The sequence below is a fragment of the Trichoderma camerunense genome (genome assembly GCF_050948025.1).
Source record: "Trichoderma camerunense strain CBS 138272 chromosome Unknown V8C40scaffold_26, whole genome shotgun sequence".
Lineage (NCBI taxonomy): Eukaryota > Fungi > Ascomycota > Sordariomycetes > Hypocreales > Hypocreaceae > Trichoderma > Trichoderma camerunense.
This window is the reverse complement of record NW_028145344.1, coordinates 252,482-271,893: the sequence shown is the minus strand read 5'-3', so window position 1 is coordinate 271,893 and position 19,412 is coordinate 252,482. Positions and strand designations below refer to the sequence as shown.

Below are 19,412 nucleotides of genomic sequence, written 5' to 3'. Positions count from 1 at the left end.
GATAGCTTCCCGCCAGCCCGGCGGCAGTCACTGGAGAGAACGTTGAACTTGCAGGGGAGGCCGTTGTAAACCAAGACGAAGACGTGGATTATCACATTTCATCACCTACATAAAGAGACCATCCCCGCGGGAGAAACTTTATCTCTTTACAATTCTACATTATCCTGTTCTAACGTTTCTTTTATGACCAAGCCTGATAAATAATCGATATTTTGCAAGCAACTTTGATGCTATGACCTCATCGCCCACGCGCTGCTTGTACTTGTAATTTGGGGCAGACGCACTCACCGAAACACACCTGGCCGGGCCAATTCCTGTGGCAGCTCAGCCAAGTCCATTCCTCTGCTACGGCTGAGCAATCAAGCACTTTGATGCCCACTAACTGTGTGCGACCACGTTAGCCCGTACGGAGCTCCAGAAGGCGCCAAATTGCCGTAGCGGCGGTGTCGGGTACCTGATTGCGGCGCGAGTTGGCTCAAACGCCATGGACATCTCTGATGATTCAGACTTTTATGGTACCTTGAATTTCATCTAAAATTCCATTCGTCTGATTAGAAGGAAAATGATGAAGTATCATCTCTAATGGGCAATCCAGGTGATGATGAGGTCGCATCGCATCTCTTACAGCGTGTCGCCGACTTTGACGTGGACGAATGGGCCCAGCAGCAGCGAGAGCATCCGGGCCGTCCGCAACGCCATACAAACTTCACCGACGAAGCTTCTCACCTGCACAATCCGTATGCCGGGATACAGTATGCTTGGCAATTGACAGAGACGATCGATGACTTTCTCACGCGGCTACCGCCCGCAACAACGGACCAGACACCGGATACGCCATGGATTTTTATATGTAACCCCTACATCCCACGGGTACACAAGCATGAGAGCCAGAGCCAATTTTCCAAGGGAAATGAGGATGAGGCGCCAGAAGAAGAGGGCAGCAAGACGGCTATCGTCGCTCAAGGTGGTCTGGAGAGGCTTCACTTGGTCACTAAGTTTATCGACGGGATGCAGAGGTCGGGAAAGGCCAAGCCCATTGTTGAGAGGGAAATCAGAAAGGAGCAGAAACAGGCTACCGACGACATCTTGAAACTGGCCCATCTCGCTAAGGTGCGAACAGGCAAAGTATGATTCGTCCGAGTTAGTCGATGATAATGTGACGCCTTGTTGCTAACCATGCTTCCCCTGTAGTGGCTGTTGTTCTGCCCGGCTTCGGAAGTCAACGAAATGTGGGAGATTGTCGCCAAAGCAACTGCAAACAATGAGCTTGGCATCGCCGCCAAGGTTGCGCCGCGATCGCCATTGGAGGATCCTCGCAAGGATCGCATTCTATGCATATACACATCTGACTTTTCGGACAAGGCAGACGTTGGGCGTGTTTTGCAAAAGATGCGCGAGCTGAAGCTGGTTGAGGCCAGAGGCCGTCCTATATACTATAAACCGGGTAAGCTCTCTGCTGCTGCTATGTACTATGTCTAATGCTCAAGTCTAATAACACCAACAGATGCATTCACATATATTGGCATTTCGCATGGCAATGCGTGGGGGTTGAGGGCATCTATTTATAGCTCTGGCGACGTATTTCCTCGTCGAGCCTGAAAGGACGCCAAATAGGGAACATCTTCTCAAATTGGTAAAACAATACAAGAATGTACACTAAATTGCTGCAATACTTTGATACCAACACCAAAACAACCAACGGAAGATGACTACCCATGAGTATCAAGCCGACTGAATAAAACTCAATGTATGCTAGGACAAGTAGAGACCAATATGCTAAACGCCAGGTATTTTTTAATGACCTTCACATCATGTCACGTCGTGCCATGCCACGCCAACCCAAATGCCGCCTCTCTAAAATAGTCCGATATATCCCCGAGGAACCTCCTTCTCTCTATTTGTATGGACAGCAAGACAACGGCTCGATGCAAGCTATGTGACTTGCCGTTCATCGTAGAGAGAGCTTTGATCCGGGTCCACGGCCTTTAGCAGGAGGATAAGTCGATAGGCACTATTGCCGTTAAGGTAGTACCGATGCAACTTTTTAGATCGAATGAAGCCGAGGCCCTCATACAACTTCATGGCAGCTGTGTTGGTCTCCTCAGTCTCCAGCACAATTTCGTCGGCATTGCGGTTTGCCATGGCATCGATGGCCTTCTTCACCAGAGCGGTGGCAACTCCCCGCCCACGGAAATGCGACGCCACGGCCAGCATGGCAATGTATCCTCGCCGGGTTGGAGGCGAGTGAGATGAGTGCACCTCCAGCTTGCAGACTATGACGCCGATGAGGGATGAGTCTTCCGGATCCAGGGCCTGAATCGATTAGATTAGATATTGCTGCGGATAAGAGCCTCGACGAGGGTGGATGGCTTACCATGAAGCAGAGATGAGACCATTGGCAGAGAAAGTACCGGTAGACGTAGATGCTGTATGGCTCACTCAAGTCCTTTGAGATGAGGGCCCGGATGGCGGGGAGATACTGGCCCTCCAGCCGGTGCTCATACTGGATATACTCCAGGTTGGCTGGCAGCTGCTTGGTCGACGACCCTGCCATGGTGTTTTGCTGATTTGCTGGTTTGCGGTGAAGGGCTGTCTGTCCGGGGAGTAGTGCAAGAAATAGCGAGGTAATGTGATGCGATGCCAGAAACTTGTCCGTCTGTCCCACGTTCTTTATCCCCTCTCTCGTTCAACCACCTCCTCCAATGAGTGACTCAACCGGCGGCCGGTGAGTCGGCAATGGGAGCAGAAAGCCAAAGTGGCAGCCAACCAGGCAGGCCGGTCAGCATCGGCGGAAAAGACAGGGAATCCTTCGAGAGGCCTGGCAACTGAGGTTGGGTGCCTGGCAAGCACTTTTGGCCTTTTTGGTGCAACTCTAAGTAAGTCTGACTAAAGCAAATCGAGGGTGGAGGCTCCCTACCGTCGCGTGACGGTCAATCACATGTTAATGGGGGGCTTGCAGAAAAAACGTGCTAAAAAGGCTGTGCCTGTACTGGAGCTCAGCTCAGCGAGATTCCCAGATCCGGGCGAGGGAAAAAGCCAATTTGGATCTGAATGGATGCTTGACTCCGGGTTCTAGCAACTTGCCGCAGCCAATGGAACGGGCTGCTGAGGCGCTCCGAGGAGTGAAACCGCGCGTCAGACTTTTATTATTCCCCCTTGTTTACAGCATATAACTCTTATATCTCCCTCAAGGTCTCTTATTTTTTCTTCTATCCTGCTCTTCAGATGAGAACCTGAAAAGCACATTTGGCGCTGTCAGTTCACTCTAGCGGCCTTTCCACAGCGCTGGCAGCCACTAAAAAGGCTGGAGCTCTTCCCGTGCCGGACGAACGTACTGACGTCAGCCGCTACTTAGACAACTGGAACTGAACCAATCTGCTCATAACTTTCAACTTTCAAGAGAGCTTTTGCCCTTGGACCACCTGGCGCAGCTTCGTCCTTTTTCCCCCTTGCATATCTTTACTTGTCTTGCGGCTTGACACGGAGGCTTCGACCATGGCGACAACCCTTCGGAGGCGGATTCCGCCAGAGAGCAGCTCGGCCGAAACCTCCATGGATTCCAAGGAAGACTCCCCGCCGGTTCAGCCGACATCTCACGTCCATGTAATCGAACGAGGGCCCAAGGCGCGCAAGCGTCGCAACACCTTCATCTTCTTGCTGGGTGGTCTCTGTGGCCTTGTTGCTGCGGGCTTCTTTGCCAAGTCAACTGATTTGATCGACTTACCCGAGCTTACGGATCTCACCATGGACAGTCTGCTCGATGTTATCCCGGCCGGCCTGGTCAAGGATATGCGGGATCTCGTTCAAGGAGAGCGTGAGATCACGTCTTCCTATGACGCTTTCTCTGTTGGCTTGAAAGCTCGGGCTGAAGGCCTGGATGCCCACCATCCCATGATCATGATACCAGGTGTCATCTCAACGGGTCTGGAGTCCTGGGGCACGGCTAACATCTCGAGGCCCTATTTTCGAAAGAGGCTGTGGGGAAGCTGGACCATGATGAGGGCTTTGGTTCTTGACAAGGAGATTTGGAAAAAGCACATCATGTTAGACAAGCGAACTGGACTTGATCCACCCTTGGTGAAGCTTCGTGCTGCCCAGGGCTTTGACGCAGCGGACTTTTTCATCACAGGTTATTGGATCTGGAGCAAGGTCTTGGAAAACCTGGCCACTCTTGGATACGACCCCACAAACTCGTTCACGGCCGCATACGACTGGAGGCTTTCCTATCCGAATCTTGAAGTAAGAGATCAATACTTTACCAGGCTCAAATCATATATCGAAACTGCCGTTGCAGTTGAAGGCAGAAAAGTGGTCATTGCCTCGCACAGCATGGGCAGCCAGGTCATCTTTTACTTTTATCACTGGGTTGAATCGGAACTGGGCGGCCGTGGCGGAGGAGATTGGGTGGAACGTCATGTCGACTCTTGGATCAATATCAGCGGCTGCATGCTGGGTGCGGTCAAGGATTTGACGGCCGTACTATCCGGAGAGATGCGCGATACTGCACAGCTTAATGCCTTGGCAATCTATGGGCTGGAAAAGTTCCTAAGCAAGGAGGAGCGAGCGGAGATTTTCAGAGCCATGCCGGGCATTTCATCGATGCTGCCTCTTGGAGGTAACGCTGTTTGGGGAGACTTAACCGGAGCACCGGATGACCAGCCCGACCAAGGTTTCACATACGGATCCTTTCTCAACTTTCGGGTTGGCTCAAATTGGACGACTCCCGATCGAAACTTTACCGTCGATGCTTCCATGGAGTATCTCTTCAATACGACCGAGGACTGGTACAAGGATCAAGTCAAGCGAAGCTATTCTCATGGCGTTGCCCATACCACCGCAGAGGTTGAAGCGAACGAGAAGGACCCTAGAAAATGGGTTAATCCCCTCGAGAGCAGACTTCCTCTGGCGCCAAATCTCAAGATATACTGCTTTTATGGTGTTGGCAAACCCACAGAGCGATCATATTATTACAAAGCGCCGGACCTACCTATGTTGACCAACCTCAACATTACTATCGATGTTGGGCTCACCGACGGTCCCATCGATCATGGCGTCATCTTAGGCGAGGGAGACGGCACTGTGAATCTGTTGAGCGCTGGCTACATGTGCAATCGCGGCTGGCACATGAAGCGATATAACCCTGCTGGGGCCAAGGTCACAGTAGTAGAGATGCCCCACGAGCCTGATCGGTTTAGCCCGCGAGGCGGCCCCAATACTGCCGACCACGTTGATATTTTAGGAAGAGAGAAACTAAACGAGCTGATCCTGAGAGTCGCTGCCGGCAAAGGAGATACTATCACCGATTATATCGTTAGCAATATCGAAGCTTATGCTGACAAAGTGAAGATTTATGAGGAGGAAGGCGGAGCCGGGAAGAAGAAGAACAAATCATAGAATGATGTCGTTAATCTGGTGTCTTGGTTTGCCTGTGCGGGAGGCTTCGTTGGGATGGGATGGGCAATTTGGCGTTTGGCGTGGGGAGCTGTACATATGCAAAAGAGGCGGGCGGACTGCTGGTTTCATGACGAAAGAATACCCTCGAACACTGCGGATGCAGATAGAACAGTAGACAAGATAAAATATAGTTGAGAACTAGCTCTACAGGTGATGTTGAGTCGTGATGTTTAATTTGAAGTTGGAGGGTGTTCATGGAAGATGCTTATGTCAGGGACGAGACATGTCTTATCAGGTACCGATGCACGGAGCCCAGCGTGGATGGAGATTTGGAGCCACTGCGGAAATGATGAAAAAGGAGGCTCATACGAAGTGGCGTTTGGGGTGATGACAAGGATACTTGTGCCTCCTTATCAACTGGACCGATTACATATTGGATGGAGAGACGCTGTAGATGTGCCAATTCGTCCTTATCGTTGGCCGTTTAATAAGAAGCAAGAAATTGCCTACTTACTGATACCTCATGCTTCATTTTACTGGACATCATCCATAGATATGTAGACACCTGCTGTAAACTGTCGTATGCTGTACTCGTATGTGATATCAAATCAAATTGATTATACAGAGTACCAGTCAGCGCCTCTTAATTTAGCAAGCATGGCGCATGTAATTAGTGGCTTGCGGTTGGAATATAATTTTTCTTAGTGCCACCGTTTATCGGCTGCGCCTGTTGGGTGACATCAGGCTACTTGCTGGCTCCAACATCAATCCCGAAGCATCATCGCCTTCTTTTCTTCCCTTTTACCCCACACATCAAACGGGGCCTGCATTCCGCTCGCATCCCGAACATCACAAACCCGGTCAATCAGGAATAAGGAGCCCGTTCAGGGTCTGGGACAGGGTCTGGGATTTGGGGACCGGAACTGGGGCTTGCCGACTGTCTGGGCGCACTTTTTCTTTGTCGACGTGCCCTTTCGTCCTGCCGCGGGTGTGTCGCGGTTTGGTCTGCTTGGCCTTGTTCTCTTCGCCAGTTTGCCAACCATCGTCAAATCGACTGTGTAGAGGACCAGATGCAGTCGCTGCCACGTGCTGCGGGACCTGGCAGCCATGGCGGATTACGAAGAAGAGGCGGTACCATCTCCGCTCTCTCCTCTCTCTCCCGAGGAGGAAGATGGGCTGTGGTCTGGTGAGTCGATGAGCTAGCGACATGCAACACACTTAGGAGACAGAAACTGACAGCAGCGCGCCCATCTAGAACTCGACAAGTGCGTCTCGGAACATTGCGACAGCCACGAATCCATCGACGATGCCCTTCGTTCCTGGCTGAATCTGACAACCAAACTGCGCCTGCAGCAACCTACGTCGCAAGACGAGGTTGTCTTGTGCTCGCAGATCCTATTGAAGAGCGACATATTCCAGCGGAACAAAGAGTATGTCCGCAAGCAGCTCATCTACAGCCTGCTGCAGGAGGACGAGTCTGGACCGCTCCACGCCATAGTATGCATGCTGCTCCTCGACGGCCACGCGGACGAGGCGACGTTTCCGCACATGATCCAGGAAGCATGTTTCCCTCGCCTTTTGGAGTTGATCAGCAGCCGAGACTCTGATGATGACCCGCGCCTCCATCGATTCCTGCTGCAGCTCATGTACGAGATGTCGCGTGTAGAGCGCCTTGCGCCGGAAGACTTGGCACTGGTCGACGATAACTTTATACATTTATTGTTTCGCCTAATCGAGGGCGTGTCTAACGACGTTAACGATCCATACCATTATCCAACCATTAGAGTACTAGTAAGTGTTCTCGCCCTCTACACTGAAGAAGGATTGGCCGTCTGTCAACATTCAGGCATGCTGACAAATGGGAACAGCTTGTCTTGAATGAGCAATACATGCTTGCGTCTACAGATACCGTAACGAAGGACGGCTCGGCGCCCGAGCCTCTAACAAATCGCATTGTAAAATGCCTGAGTCTCCACGGACCACAGTATCGAACATTTGGGGAGAATATCATTCTACTCTTGAATCGAGAGACGGAGACATCTCTCCAGCTGCTGATCCTCAAGCTCCTGTATCTTCTCTTTACGACGAAAGCAACGTACGAATACTTCTATACAAACGATTTGCGAGTATTATTGGATGTTTTCATTCGAAACTTGATGGATCTCCCGGATGAGAGAATGTCCCTCCGGCATACGTACCTGCGAATTATGTATCCTCTGCTGGCTCATACGCAGATGAATCAGCCGCCACACTACAAGAAGGATGAGATTCTCCGCTTGATCAATATCCTGAGGGGCTCCCACACCGCCCACTTTGCTCCTGCTGACCCGACAACCCTCCGACTGGTAGACCGAATAGCCAGGGTCAAATGGCTCGAGGTGGACGACGACGCAGATTCTGAGGCATCGGGACAGGCAGAAGTTGCGAGAAAGCTCCTAGGCATGAGTGTTTCTCCAAGAGATTCATCCAGCAGTGTTAGTGTCAGTGATGTGGCTGAAGTCACGGAAAAGCCAGGTGTGCACACACCAAGTCGAAAGAATGATTCGAAAGGGGGCATGGAGCACTCAGAGCGTTACGTGGAGGTGGAAGACGATGCTGGCAAAACTAAGAAGCCTCTACCAGCGGTCCCCAAACACAAACATGGCATTCCTTTCAAGCATGTTGCCTCCACTACGGTACACATCAGCAAAGTTGCCGCGAAAAGGACACCCCCCAAAGCGCCACCCCCAAGACGACATGGTAAGGTGAGAATGGCAGAAACGGCATCAGATGAACAGCTATCGGGAGCCATACACTAGGGAGGCCGACAGGTTTGTAGCCAACGTTTGCGGTATCATGTACGTTAAGCTATTTTGTTGTGGGAAGGGGGCATTTTCCTTCTTCCCTTTTCCTTTATTTCGTCCCTCTTACTTTCAAGAGGATTGTTTGAAAGCGGGCCCCAACGCTATTTATTACTGGCGCTCGGGGACGTTGACCGATCCGTGGCCTCGTCTCCTTGAAGTACACGGCCGATACCTTTCTGGAGTTTTTGGAGTACAATGCACAGTGACGCGGATTTTTCAGCTCTCGAACTTGATCAGCGACAGGCCGGCCATTGTTTGACACGAGAAACATGAGTAAAGGGAAATACCTCGCAGCATAGACAAGAGAGTGTTTATCGGGACGAGATGCAGCCTGCTTAGGACTTGTTATACCTTTTTTACTTTTGTTTTTTGTACATATAGACATACACATACGATGTCTTACTACTGGGCGTGATGCTTGTAACAAGGGGCACACAGGCAAAGGAGCATTTCTGACTTGGGTGAATTCGTTGCTTCTTCTTTCACTGCCTTTTTTTATTACTTTTAGTTTTTTTTTCCCCATAGGGTTTCGAATGTGCTACGTGTGACGTTGGGCGTTTATTTTACAATACAATTGACTAATTGAATCTTGTTTTGAAATGCTGGAGCTGTGTAGTAGTGTGTTGATCATGATCTAAGGGGGATTAGGTATATGACGGGGTTTTCAGCATCTAATTGCTCTTTTCCTTCTTTATGTATTGATCGTGGTCCTCAGAAGCGTATAAGCTTGCGTCTGGACTATTGAGTACTAGGTTTGGAACTAGAGTGGACGTTGCCTCCAGGTCTTGTTGAAGGGATCAAGAATATATGCTGTGAATTTCGGGGAAAAGGCATTGACTGGGACCGACTAGACAGACAGGCGCCCATATTTCACAGCAACTTTAACTCTCCCTAAGACCATTTATTATGCAACCTTACCTATCTACACCCCACTGTGGGCGGCGAACGACCCTTTCACAGCACTTTTAACCTCACCCAAGACCATATATCATGCAACCTTGTTTGGGCGGCGATGACTCTCGCGGCCTTTCGGCTAAACAGTCCGCATGAATAGAACTGCTCTTTTACTTTTTGTGTATCAATGTTGATTCTTAGAAACCTACATGGAAGCTTGCGTTTGAAGTATTGAGTATGGAGCCCAAGTTTATGTGGCCTCTAGGGCTTGGTGGGAGTTCAAAATGCTGTGAAATCCCAAAGAGGCAATCAAGTGGGAAGGTATAAAATGTAGCACCTCCAATGGCAATCTCTAGGAGGGGCGGCAATGGGGAGATGTTAAGCCGACCCCGCATAATTCAAGCAAGCATCATCAAGACAACGCAAATGGAGAATAAGTAAGCAATGTTCGTTATGTGGCTTTCGTTAGGCAATCAGGCTCAAATGCTTCATGGATAATGGAATCGGTATTGCTGGAATAGTGATCTAACGATATGGTGTTGATTAGACATGTTGGGAGCTGGCTACCTCCTGCACCCCCATTGAGCGAATCCAACTAGATTCCTAGCGTCTTTCCTCGATGCTTAACCGATCGCAGTGGAGAAATCCTTCAAAGCTTCCTCGAATTCCGCCGATTCCAAACAAGCGATGCAAAAGAAAATAGGCTTCCGGAGCAGCGAGATTCGATCACCAGAATGGATGGAATTTGGAGGTGGAGAGAAGATGGCTGGTGGGGGAAAGAGGGGCGTGTGGCTTGTGCTGGGCTGGACGCTTGTTTTAGGGGAACGGACTAATACGTCATTCTCTGAGGGAGCCCAGCCTGGGGCGATCAGAAGCAGCTGAAGGTGGATTTTTGCTGGGTTTAGAGTTGATGTAGCGGCTACATGGCTGGTGGTAGGATTTTGTAGCGGCGATGGGGGTAGTAGGACTTCTGATCTGTTAGGGGAACATGCTGTAAGCGAAAAGAGGATGTTGGGCGGGCGGGTTTGTGCATGAGAGTGCAGAATTGGGGGCACGTCAGTGTCAAGTGTCAAATGTCAGTGTCAGTGTCAATGTAGCGCCCACGTTGTTGAGGGGAACAGGGCCAACTACAAGTACATACACGTATACGGAATATGGACAGAACAGGACAGTAATATCGAGTGAGACTGCTGCCCCTTGGCCCCGGGACGCTCCGTGGAAGGATTACAGGCACTGGATGGAATAAGTATTACCGGGCGCTGCTTACGGCGCACTCGCACAGGTTTCTATTTTCTATGTTGCCCTTGTTGTCCATCCTTTGCGATCTTTGTCGCCTTACGTAGCACAGCCTTAGCAAGTTCATCATCTTGATGGCGGCTTGTCACTGGTGCAGCGCAGGTTGGCTTGGCTTGGCTTCTTTTTTTGTTCCCCCCAGTACCTGCAAGTGACGCAGACGAAGACGCAGGTGATGCAACAATGCCAGGTATCGACGAGGTGCCTGCGCTAGCGTGCCCCCTCTCGGTTTCTGAGCTGTGCGGGTTGCGAGTACCTTGGCAGCTGCTGGAATCGGAGGGGGCGGAGCAGGTAGATGTTACATGTACATTCCCTCTACTGGTCCATTACTGGTACAGTGCAGTACGGGGCCCTCCATGGCGTGCATGAAATGGGCATGTCCGTCTCCCCGTACGACGCAAATCATGGATCTTGCGCAGATGCGAGGCGGTGGTTCTGGTTCGGTGGATGGACTGTGGCTCGGCAGCACCAAATTCGCAATTTACAGCAGCGCCCAGTCGTAAGCTGTTTATCTGTAATGAACATCCATTCTGTCTCTATTTTTGTTTCTATTTCTTGTCATTGCCTCTTTAAACATAGAATTCTGTCTACCTTACCCTTTTTTTTGTTTCACGGCCCGCGCTAAAAACCTGCTTGGCTGCCCAAAAAGTCTCACCTCTGAACTGCCATTGCGTCAGTCAAGCCGGTTGACGTTGACGGTCTCTCGACTTTCCCCTCCCCACCAACGCCTCTTTGTGCTGCTGTGATCGTCCCAGCTGTCGTCACTCGCTAATTCTGTGCGAGGCGAAAACCTTGGTCTGGCGCCGACTTGGCTGGCATCCAGATTAGAAGCAAACTATAATTATTTGGCGGCGCGGCTGCTCGGAGCTTGCTTTCCACTTTTGCTGCATTTCCTCTTTCTCCTCCTCAGCTCAGCTCAGCTCAGCTCGGCCTTGCTCTGCTTTGCCCTGCTCTGCTGCGAACTCACCCTTTGTCCTAACCATCGTCGCAATGGATCACCAACCTCAATCTCAGGGATTGACTCGTCTATCCCCTGATCTGAACGCTGGGCCTAAGCTCAATTCTTACCTGCAGCCGCAGCAAGTCCCGTCACAGTCGCAATCGCAGCGACAGCCGTCCAGCTCGCCCTACCAGACGTCGCAGAAGGGGAGGCGACCTCTCTCATACCAACCCCAGCCCACGTACCTCGAAGCCGGCCGACGCTCGAATAACGCATCGCCTCAGAGACGCCAGAGTCCTCTTCCAGGGCGTTTCAACGAGGAGTGGGACGCAAGCCGGCGCGGAAGCTCCATCATCGACGGCCCCCGTGGCCAAAGCCCCCCCGTCATGTCTGCCTCTGCGGCCGCCGGGCCATCAGCCATGCAGCGCTCCAACTCGGTCAACAGCTATGCGGCTGGCGATGATCGCGCCCTGCCTCAGAGAGGCAATACGCTGAAGAAGAAAGCTTCGCTGCGGCGCAGTGGCACCGGCAGCATTGTGCGATCCAGCAGCCGTCGCAGCGCACGAGCTGGCAGTGTCAGGAGCCTTGCCCTCCAGACTGCGACGGATCCCGACGAGCTACACAGCGCCTTCTTCTGCCCGGTTCCCACAAACGGCAATCCCACCGATGTGCTCGCTGCTAGATTCCAGAGTATGTTTGACCCTTCCCCCTTCTCAGACTCGGCTCGGCGCATTGCGGCCGTTGAATTGTATCATCTGACGCTAACATTGTATGACACTCGACAGCCTGGAGAAAAATGCTGAAAGACCTCATCGCATACTATCGTGAGGTACAGTCTCACTATGAGCAAAAGTCCAAGTCGCTCGCCAAGCTCTCAAGCGTGGCCAACAACATTTCGAACCCGACTTCGTTCCTCCAAACCGCCGGCATCGACGATGCTCTTCAGATTATCCGCAACTATAACAAGCAAGCCCTTCAAGAGGCCACAAAGGCCAAGGAAATCGAAGAGGACGTCATCCTAGCGCTTACTGGACTGAGAAGCGACCTGCAGCAGAAAATCAAGGAAATTAAGCACCTGGCTGGTGACTTCAAGAACTCTGTTGAAAAAGAAATGGACGGCACCGGCAAGGCTGTCAAGGTTCTCTCCGAAGCGCTGGGAAAGAACGAGATGGACACCTCCGCAACAACGGGCAAGCAGGATCCATACCTCCTCAGGCTGGCGGTCGATCGCCAGATTGAGCGCCAGATCGATGAGGAAAACTACCTGCATCAAGCCTATCTCAACCTCGAGGGCTCAGGACGCGAGCTCGAATCCATCATTGTGGGCGAAATTCAAAAGGCCTACAATGCCTACGCTGGTATCCTCAAGCGTGAGGCCGACAATGCTCACAGTGTGGTCGGAGAACTCCGCGATGGACCAATTGCGATGCCCAAGGATCAGGAGTGGGAGCACTTTGTGGCCAACGATAACCGAGTGGTCAACCCTAGCATGCCATTGCGCTCGGCCGAGCAGATTCATTACCCAGGCCAAGACCATCTCTCGGCGCAAGAAATCCGCGCCGGATTACTGGAGCGCAAGAGCAAGTACTTGAAGAGTTATACAGCAGGATGGTGAGTATATTTATTTTATCCAATATCTATCAACGAGGTAAAACCTAACACGCTGGCAGGTATGTACTTTCGACAACGCATCTTCACGAATTCAAGTCGGCAGACAAAGCACAGGCCCCCATAATGTCCCTCTATCTCCCGGAGCAAAAACTAGGATCCCGCTCCAGCGAAGGAGGCCCTTCCAACAAGTTTCTTCTCAAGGGACGACAGACTGGCGCCATGCACCGAGGCCATACCTGGGTGTTCCGAGCCGAGAGCCATGATACGATGATGGCTTGGTACGAGGACATCAGGGCCCTGACGGAAACATCCCCAGAGGAGCGAACAGCATTTGTGCGATCTCACTCAAGACGAAGCACGAGCCGATCATCGCACCGGTCAGCTAGCAGCGACGGACTCGATGAGGAAGAAGACGAGGAGCCATTTACTGCGACCGAGCAAGACGTCACGCCAGGACCTCGAGCAGACATTGCCGCGCGGCGACCCCAACCAGGTGGGCGGTTCCCATCCGATATACAGGTCAATGCACAACGAGGCTTACAGGTGCCTCAATCCCCGTCTAGCGTAGGATCCAGCCAGGAGCCACAAGCCGGAGTGATCGCTGCAGCAACTGCGATACCAGGATCAGGCACGGATGCCTATGCTCCGGATAAGTTGACACACCACAACGAAGGCCATCCAGAGTACGGACAGAGAGGCGAGACCCCGATATCAAATGTGCATGCACAAGCAGTTGCTGCCGACCACGAGGCACAGGTCGACGGCGTCAACCCTTACACAAGCGAGCCAGTGGATCAGAGCCAGAGCCATCATCGAAACGTCTTTGTAACGCCACTTATCATCCCCGGCACTCGCCAGCCGGTCAACGGCATTGGCGGCAACAGAGCTCTTAGCCCAGAACAGCAACACAATGCAGCCGCTGTCAACGGAGTCGAGACGAACGATATCAACGGCGGACACTACAAAAATGTCGGAGGCGCAGGTGCTCTCTCCCCAGACGCAATTCCCAGGTCTGAGGTTCAGCCTGATGAGTCAGGACTGCAAGTTCTTCCCGGCCAGGGAGACTCTGCACAGCCAGTGGGCGGTCTTAACCCGGTTCGTGGAATCAACGATGAGAGAGCGGCTAGTTCAGTGACGGTGTCGGACCTACCGATGCCAGGCAGCTTTCCTTAAGCTCCTCATTTGATTTACATGTGATGGATGTGGACTTATGTTTTTTCCCTTTGTTTCCTTGTGTGTCTTTCATTTGTCCTCGAGAAAGTGGGTATACGTCGATATCTGGATACCATTTCTTGATTACCGGTTTAGGTATATGCGTTTTTGTTCAATGTGTTTTTGGTGCTGGATTGTGAATGAGGCGAGGGATGCAGAAAAGAGTAGCAGTGTGTTGTATCAGCTGAAGGCGTTTGTGTTTTCCGTTACTTTTTGTTGTCGATGCAAATTGATTTTGAGGACCGCATCACTCGTTAGGTATATCCGTAGCTCACCATGCGTGGTACTGCTAGCAGTTTTTTGCTTTTTGATGGAATTGAATGTTTTGTTAAAAGTAGATTGATACCATAGGTAGCAGCAAGCCTTACAATCTCTCAATGTCATTCTCTTATTGTCTGTTATACATATTCACACACTCTCTTACACAGACGCTGCTATGAGCAACTCACATGAATTTGCAAGTCTAGATGTGGTGGTACTTGGGTACATTGGTACATCTTCCCGCCCCACCACGTAAAACCCGCTGGAACATTATTCCGCACCAACCAATCAAATCCCCTCAATCCGACAAGCTCCCTCTAAGCAAGCAGCCTTTGGCCGAAAAATTTCAACACCATTCATTGGAGACGCTCTAGAAAAAAAAAAAAAAAAGTTTCAGCGACGACGAGGCAACGACATCGCCAAAAGAAAACAGGCCCCCCCAACCATTGGCCTCTTTTCTCTCGCCCACGGAACTCCGGTCCAATCACTCATTTCGATCTAAAATAAATAAATAATCCAACACACACAATGTCCTTCCGAGGCGGGTCTCGCGGTGGTGGTCGTGGAGGGTCTGGCGGCGGCTTTCGAGGCGGACGGGGAGGATTCCAGCAGAGGGACATGGGCCCGCCGGCGCAGGTTCTAGGTATGCCGAATTATGCTCTTTTTCTTTGATTGATTTTGTTTTGTTGTTCTGTTCTCTTTTGCCTTTGCTGTTGAGGCTTTGCTTCTACTGGTGGTTGGCTCTATGAAAAAAATTCTCTTAGATGGAGAGAGGGTTTGCGATTGGCGCTTCTCTTTCTCTGTTACTTCTTTTTTGGATTTAACCAAGATTTTTGTCGCTCAATTTTGAGAATGGCAATGGACAATGGCTTCAAACTGAAAAGAGAGAAAGAAAGAAAGAAAGACCCAGTAGCCAGCCCTCAACACAGAGCGAGAGACAATCCGCAAACAGAAGACATTCAAACAAGCAAAAGACAACACCCAGCTAACATCTCTCCTCCCCCAACAGAAATGGGCAAGTTCGTCCACGCCTGCGAGGGCGAAATGGTCTGCGAGTCCATCAACCCCAAAGTCCCCCACTTCAACGCCCAAATCTTCCTCGAGAACAAGACGGCCGTCGGCAAGGTCGACGAGGTCCTCGGCCCCATCAACCAGGTCTTCTTCACCGTCAAGCCCTCCGAGGGCATCCAGGCCGCCTCCTTCAAGGAGGGCGACAAGTTCTACATCGCCCCCGAGAAGCTCCTGCCCCTCGACAAGTTCTTGCCCAAGCCCAAGCCCCCGCCCGGTGCGCCCAAGCCTAAGCGCGCCGGTGGAAGCTCGCGCGGAGGACCCCGTGGAGGCGGCCGTGGTGGTTTCTCTCGCGGTGGACGTGGTGGTCCTGGTGGTGGTCGTGGAGGCTTCGGCGGTCGTGGTGGTGGTGGTGGCTTCGGTGGTCGTGGTGGCCGTGGAGGCAGCGGCGGCTTCTCCAGGGGCGGTGCTGGCGGGGGCAGGGGACGTGGCGGCTTCAGCAGGGGAGGACGTGGATTCTAAAGGAACGGGGAGAAGAGAAACAAACAAGGAAAGACGTTTACCAAGACGATTTGCCCATCTCTCTTTTCTCCTCTCTTGCTGAACAACTCTGGGGGATTATCCTTTCCCAGGATTTGGAAAGACAGAAGGAAACTGGGCATTGGAAGAAGCAGCCGACAGCAGCTTTGCTTGGGAACGAACAAAAAGGAGAGGAGGGAGAGATTTTTATATGTACAAAGGGCTTCACGGCGTTTAATGGCTCGGTTTATTCCTCATCGTACTTGAATTGGGTTTTCTCGTCATCTTCATTTCCCCCCCTTCTCTTCCCACTCATCTTGGGTGTGCTGCTGTCTCGATCCGGCATGACGAAGAATTCATGTACGAAATAGCAAGAAACAAAAGAGTTGGTATAAATGTGATGCGAATGTAGACAAATAAATGTAATCACTTTGGGGCTTACCAAACACGAGTCACTTTAAAAGTGATACAAACATGGGGATTAACATGGAAACCAACATGGGGGTATCATAATCTCTGTTCGCAATAGGCTATGCAGACCATGTCATCTCCTCCTCGAGCCTCAAGTGCCATAAAAGAAAAACCTCCGTTTGTATAGGAGAGTAGCTATCCATTATATAAAAAGAACCCCATGCCTTCCGCCATAATGTTTATCCATACTTCAAGGTGCTTGCCGAGCAGCCACCTAGCCAAACAAGATTGAACAATTTCGTATGCGCCAGCTCTTCTTCATCATGAACCATGCAGACCATTGAACCTCTAGCCCCATTTGTCGCAGCCGAATATCCAGGGAGACCGAGAATTAGAAAATAAATAAATAAAGCTACAACTTGCTACGGCTGATGCTGTCGCCTGATTTAGGGCTTTGGAATGCGAATCGTCTTGCTGGTCATCATGCAGCCGTGAATCATGAACAAAAGCACAGCGGGGTGGAACTCGAGCGGAGTGCCCTCAAGCAAGGTGCCAAAGGGGATGTTGTCCAAGATCCAGCCCTGCTTCAGCCAGTAACCCATGAGGGCATCCAAGCCCAGCGACGTCGGGATGGGAGTGCCCTCGAAATATTTGCTCTTGCCACTGGCGTCCTTGGGCAAAACCGCGACGGTAACGTTGAAGCGAGCCAGTCGGGTCAGGCCGCACAGGACGAAGAAGGTGAGGCCGACGGTGTCGACAGTAGTTCGAAGACCAATTGAAAAGGCCACCATGGCGGGGGCAACACCAAACGAGATCTACCACAAACATGGCGGTCAGTATGCATGTCTCAATTGCTGGCAAGTAGTGTATAGACAGGACAACGTACCAAGTCAGCAAGGGAATCCAGCTCCTGGCCCATGAGGCTGCTCTTCTTCCTCCATCGGGCAACCTTGCCGTCGAGGAAGTCAAAGAACAGGCCAAATGGCAAAAACGCCAGCGCCCACCCTACATGGCTCTCTCGATTGGGGGCGTCGAGGCACGAGTGCAAGGACGAGAATATCGACATGACACCGCAGAAGCCTATGCCAAGCATCACATGCAACGTCAGCAAATCAATCGTCGCCAAACAAAAACAAGGGGAGGGAACCCACCGTTCATAAGAGTAATGAGATCTGCGAGGTGCATGGCCCGTACCAGCGAGAAATGGCCCACGTCTGCAGAAAGAAGCATCTTTTGCTTGTCAATGGCTGTTGAATGGACAGAAAGAGAGAGAGGTTAGCTTCTGCTCGACATTAAGATATATGACCTATCCCCAACACTATTTCGCAACACAGTAATCGCAGCTCAGAGAACTCGTACCTGGTTGGTTTGCCGGCGGCGACTCTCTCGAGGTCACGCCGTTCTCACCCGCCGAGGCGGCACTGGATCGTTTTGACATGGCGAAGCTGGTCGTATGGAGTGCGAATCGAGGCTCAGCTCAGAGAGAGAGAGGCTTTTTGTCCGTCTATTCGGCTGTTTGTATGAGTGATGGAGGGAGCAGCAATAGTAGATCAAAGAGCGCGCAAAGCTCGAAACGTCCTCAGGAAGTATGTAGAGTGAGAAAAAAGAACTCGAGTTTCAAGTAGTGGAGAGGAAGAAAAGAGAAGCACTCGTGTGGATCTCACGAAACCTCAATTACAGGTGACGGTGACGTCTGTGAAAAGAAAAAAGAGGACAAGGAAGAGGATGGAAAGAAAAAAATAGTCTAGACGCGCGAGGGGCAGCTGCTGCACCTGCAAATGCTCTACTGTACCTCTAACATTGGACACGGCACTTGTACTTGTTAGCTGTCCGCTGCTAGGCGAAACAACCTTAGTCTAGAGGTAGGGTGGCGCTGCTGCCAGTTTGGCACAGCCCTGGCTCAACTTGTTTGTCCCAACTACCGGGCTGGCTGGCAGGTCGCCGGTATCCAGTACCTGCTGATACAGCGCAAAGCAGGGCCAATTTACCAATCCACGCGGTACCTGTATATGGATAGGGTACGCAGCTTAATGCGAGCTGGCAGGTACCGCTACCTGTTGGTTGGGGGCCAGCAGCTGCCAGTTCTGCGACAAGCCAAACGTGCTACCAGCGTGTACCAGCGCCGTGTCTCTGATGTCAACGATGCCATGCGCACACACTTATCACATATTCAGCCACACGACATAGTTACACCATGACGAGCAGACAATAAGCAAATCCCTGACAATCAAACAACCCGCCTTAGTAAGAATGACATGTATGAGTACGAGTATTTACTGTACTGTACACTCCGAGTAACGAGTACTCGTTACCGAAAGATTTACAGTGCCTCATGCACTACTACGTAGTTGGTTGTGTGGGGATGCCGTCATCGTTCTCTCTCCCGTCCTTGCCTTTGCCCTGTTTTTTACTGTAGCTGAACAAGCTCTGGATTTGAGCCATGTCAGGTTAAAGAGAAGCTCAGCCCCCAAACACTTGCTGCGCGCATTGTGGCGTTTCACGTGATGCTCTACAGCACACATACAGCTAACCCAAAGGATTACATACGCCGTCACATGCAAAATGATCACGGCCCAGCATCCAAGACTTTGTTCACACGACTTCAAACTTCCAGAGAGACACGCGACTCTGAATATAAAGTTAAAACATACGCTTATTAGTGATATCGAATATTATCAGTAATGCCACATACATGTATGGCTGACATCGGAAGCAAAGATATGTCCTGGCTACGCCCCAGACACACTCTCATTTTGGTAGCGGCAAACCCAAACACCAAAGTTTCACGGGACGACAGCAACGATGCAACAATATCCTGTAGTGATTATTAGGTATTCTAGTCCGATAACGACGATCCTATCAATGTTCCCAATCAGACGTAAAATAAGAATATAAACGGAAACCCATGTGTACAGTTTCCCTGCCCAGCCTCGTCCCCCTTCTCTTCCAGACCGAGCCTGTCTCCCAAAAAGCAACATACCCACAGTTTCCTACTCAACTGTGACCTTCACAAAAAGTGCAGACTA

At 51.2% G+C, this 19,412-nt stretch overlaps 7 protein-coding genes across 7 annotated transcripts; 5 read left to right on the top strand and 2 right to left on the bottom strand.

Moving 5' to 3' along the window:
• Positions 1-85: 85 nt before the first annotated feature.
• V8C40DRAFT_257993 (DUF1917 domain-containing protein) lies at positions 86-1,758 on the top strand. The gene is made up of 4 exons (XM_083218618.1): positions 86-515; positions 596-1,125; positions 1,192-1,444; positions 1,505-1,758. Exons 1-4 carry the CDS (start codon positions 485-487, stop codon positions 1,597-1,599), a joined length of 909 nt encoding a protein of 302 aa, XP_083067799.1. The 5' UTR covers positions 86-484; the 3' UTR covers positions 1,600-1,758.
• On the bottom strand, positions 1,596-2,866 carry V8C40DRAFT_257989 (acyl-CoA N-acyltransferase). The gene is given in 4 exon segments (XM_083218617.1): positions 1,596-2,313; positions 2,375-2,594; positions 2,606-2,625; positions 2,671-2,866. The coding sequence occupies 2 exon segments, from the start codon at positions 2,552-2,554 to the stop codon at positions 1,933-1,935; spliced, it is 561 nt and encodes a 186-aa protein (XP_083067798.1). The 5' UTR covers positions 2,555-2,594; positions 2,606-2,625; positions 2,671-2,866; the 3' UTR covers positions 1,596-1,932.
• A 162-nt stretch (positions 2,867-3,028) lies between these two features.
• On the top strand, positions 3,029-5,893 carry V8C40DRAFT_257988 (phospholipid:diacylglycerol acyltransferase). Its single transcript, XM_083218616.1, has 2 exons — positions 3,029-3,254; positions 3,356-5,893. The coding sequence occupies exon 2, from the start codon at positions 3,496-3,498 to the stop codon at positions 5,392-5,394; it is 1,899 nt and encodes a 632-aa protein (XP_083067797.1). The 5' UTR covers positions 3,029-3,254; positions 3,356-3,495; the 3' UTR covers positions 5,395-5,893.
• Positions 5,894-6,158: 265 nt separating this feature from the next.
• Positions 6,159-8,837, top strand: V8C40DRAFT_257986 (DUF2013 domain-containing protein). Its single transcript, XM_083218615.1, has 3 exons — positions 6,159-6,580; positions 6,650-7,185; positions 7,263-8,837. The coding sequence occupies exons 1-3, from the start codon at positions 6,502-6,504 to the stop codon at positions 8,190-8,192; spliced, it is 1,545 nt and encodes a 514-aa protein (XP_083067796.1). The 5' UTR covers positions 6,159-6,501; the 3' UTR covers positions 8,193-8,837.
• Positions 8,838-10,850: 2,013 nt separating this feature from the next.
• Positions 10,851-14,590, top strand: V8C40DRAFT_257985 (SLM1 family PH domain-containing protein). Its single transcript, XM_083218614.1, has 3 exons — positions 10,851-12,054; positions 12,150-12,975; positions 13,035-14,590. The coding sequence occupies exons 1-3, from the start codon at positions 11,415-11,417 to the stop codon at positions 14,146-14,148; spliced, it is 2,580 nt and encodes an 859-aa protein (XP_083067795.1). The 5' UTR covers positions 10,851-11,414; the 3' UTR covers positions 14,149-14,590.
• A 386-nt stretch (positions 14,591-14,976) lies between these two features.
• On the top strand, positions 14,977-15,978 carry V8C40DRAFT_270931 (Gar1/Naf1 RNA binding region-domain-containing protein; the record flags this gene model as incomplete). The annotated part of the gene is made up of 2 exons (XM_083220235.1): positions 14,977-15,091; positions 15,458-15,978. The coding sequence occupies 2 exons, from the start codon at positions 14,977-14,979 to the stop codon at positions 15,976-15,978; spliced, it is 636 nt and encodes a 211-aa protein (XP_083067794.1).
• A 432-nt stretch (positions 15,979-16,410) lies between these two features.
• Positions 16,411-18,156, bottom strand: V8C40DRAFT_257981 (CDP-diacylglycerol-serine O-phosphatidyltransferase). Its single transcript, XM_083218613.1, has 4 exons — positions 17,746-18,156; positions 17,538-17,633; positions 17,273-17,466; positions 16,411-17,201 (listed from the first exon to the last, which is right to left on the bottom strand). The coding sequence occupies exons 1-4, from the start codon at positions 17,822-17,824 to the stop codon at positions 16,833-16,835; spliced, it is 738 nt and encodes a 245-aa protein (XP_083067793.1). The 5' UTR covers positions 17,825-18,156; the 3' UTR covers positions 16,411-16,832.
• Between the last annotated feature and the right edge of the window lie 1,256 nt (positions 18,157-19,412).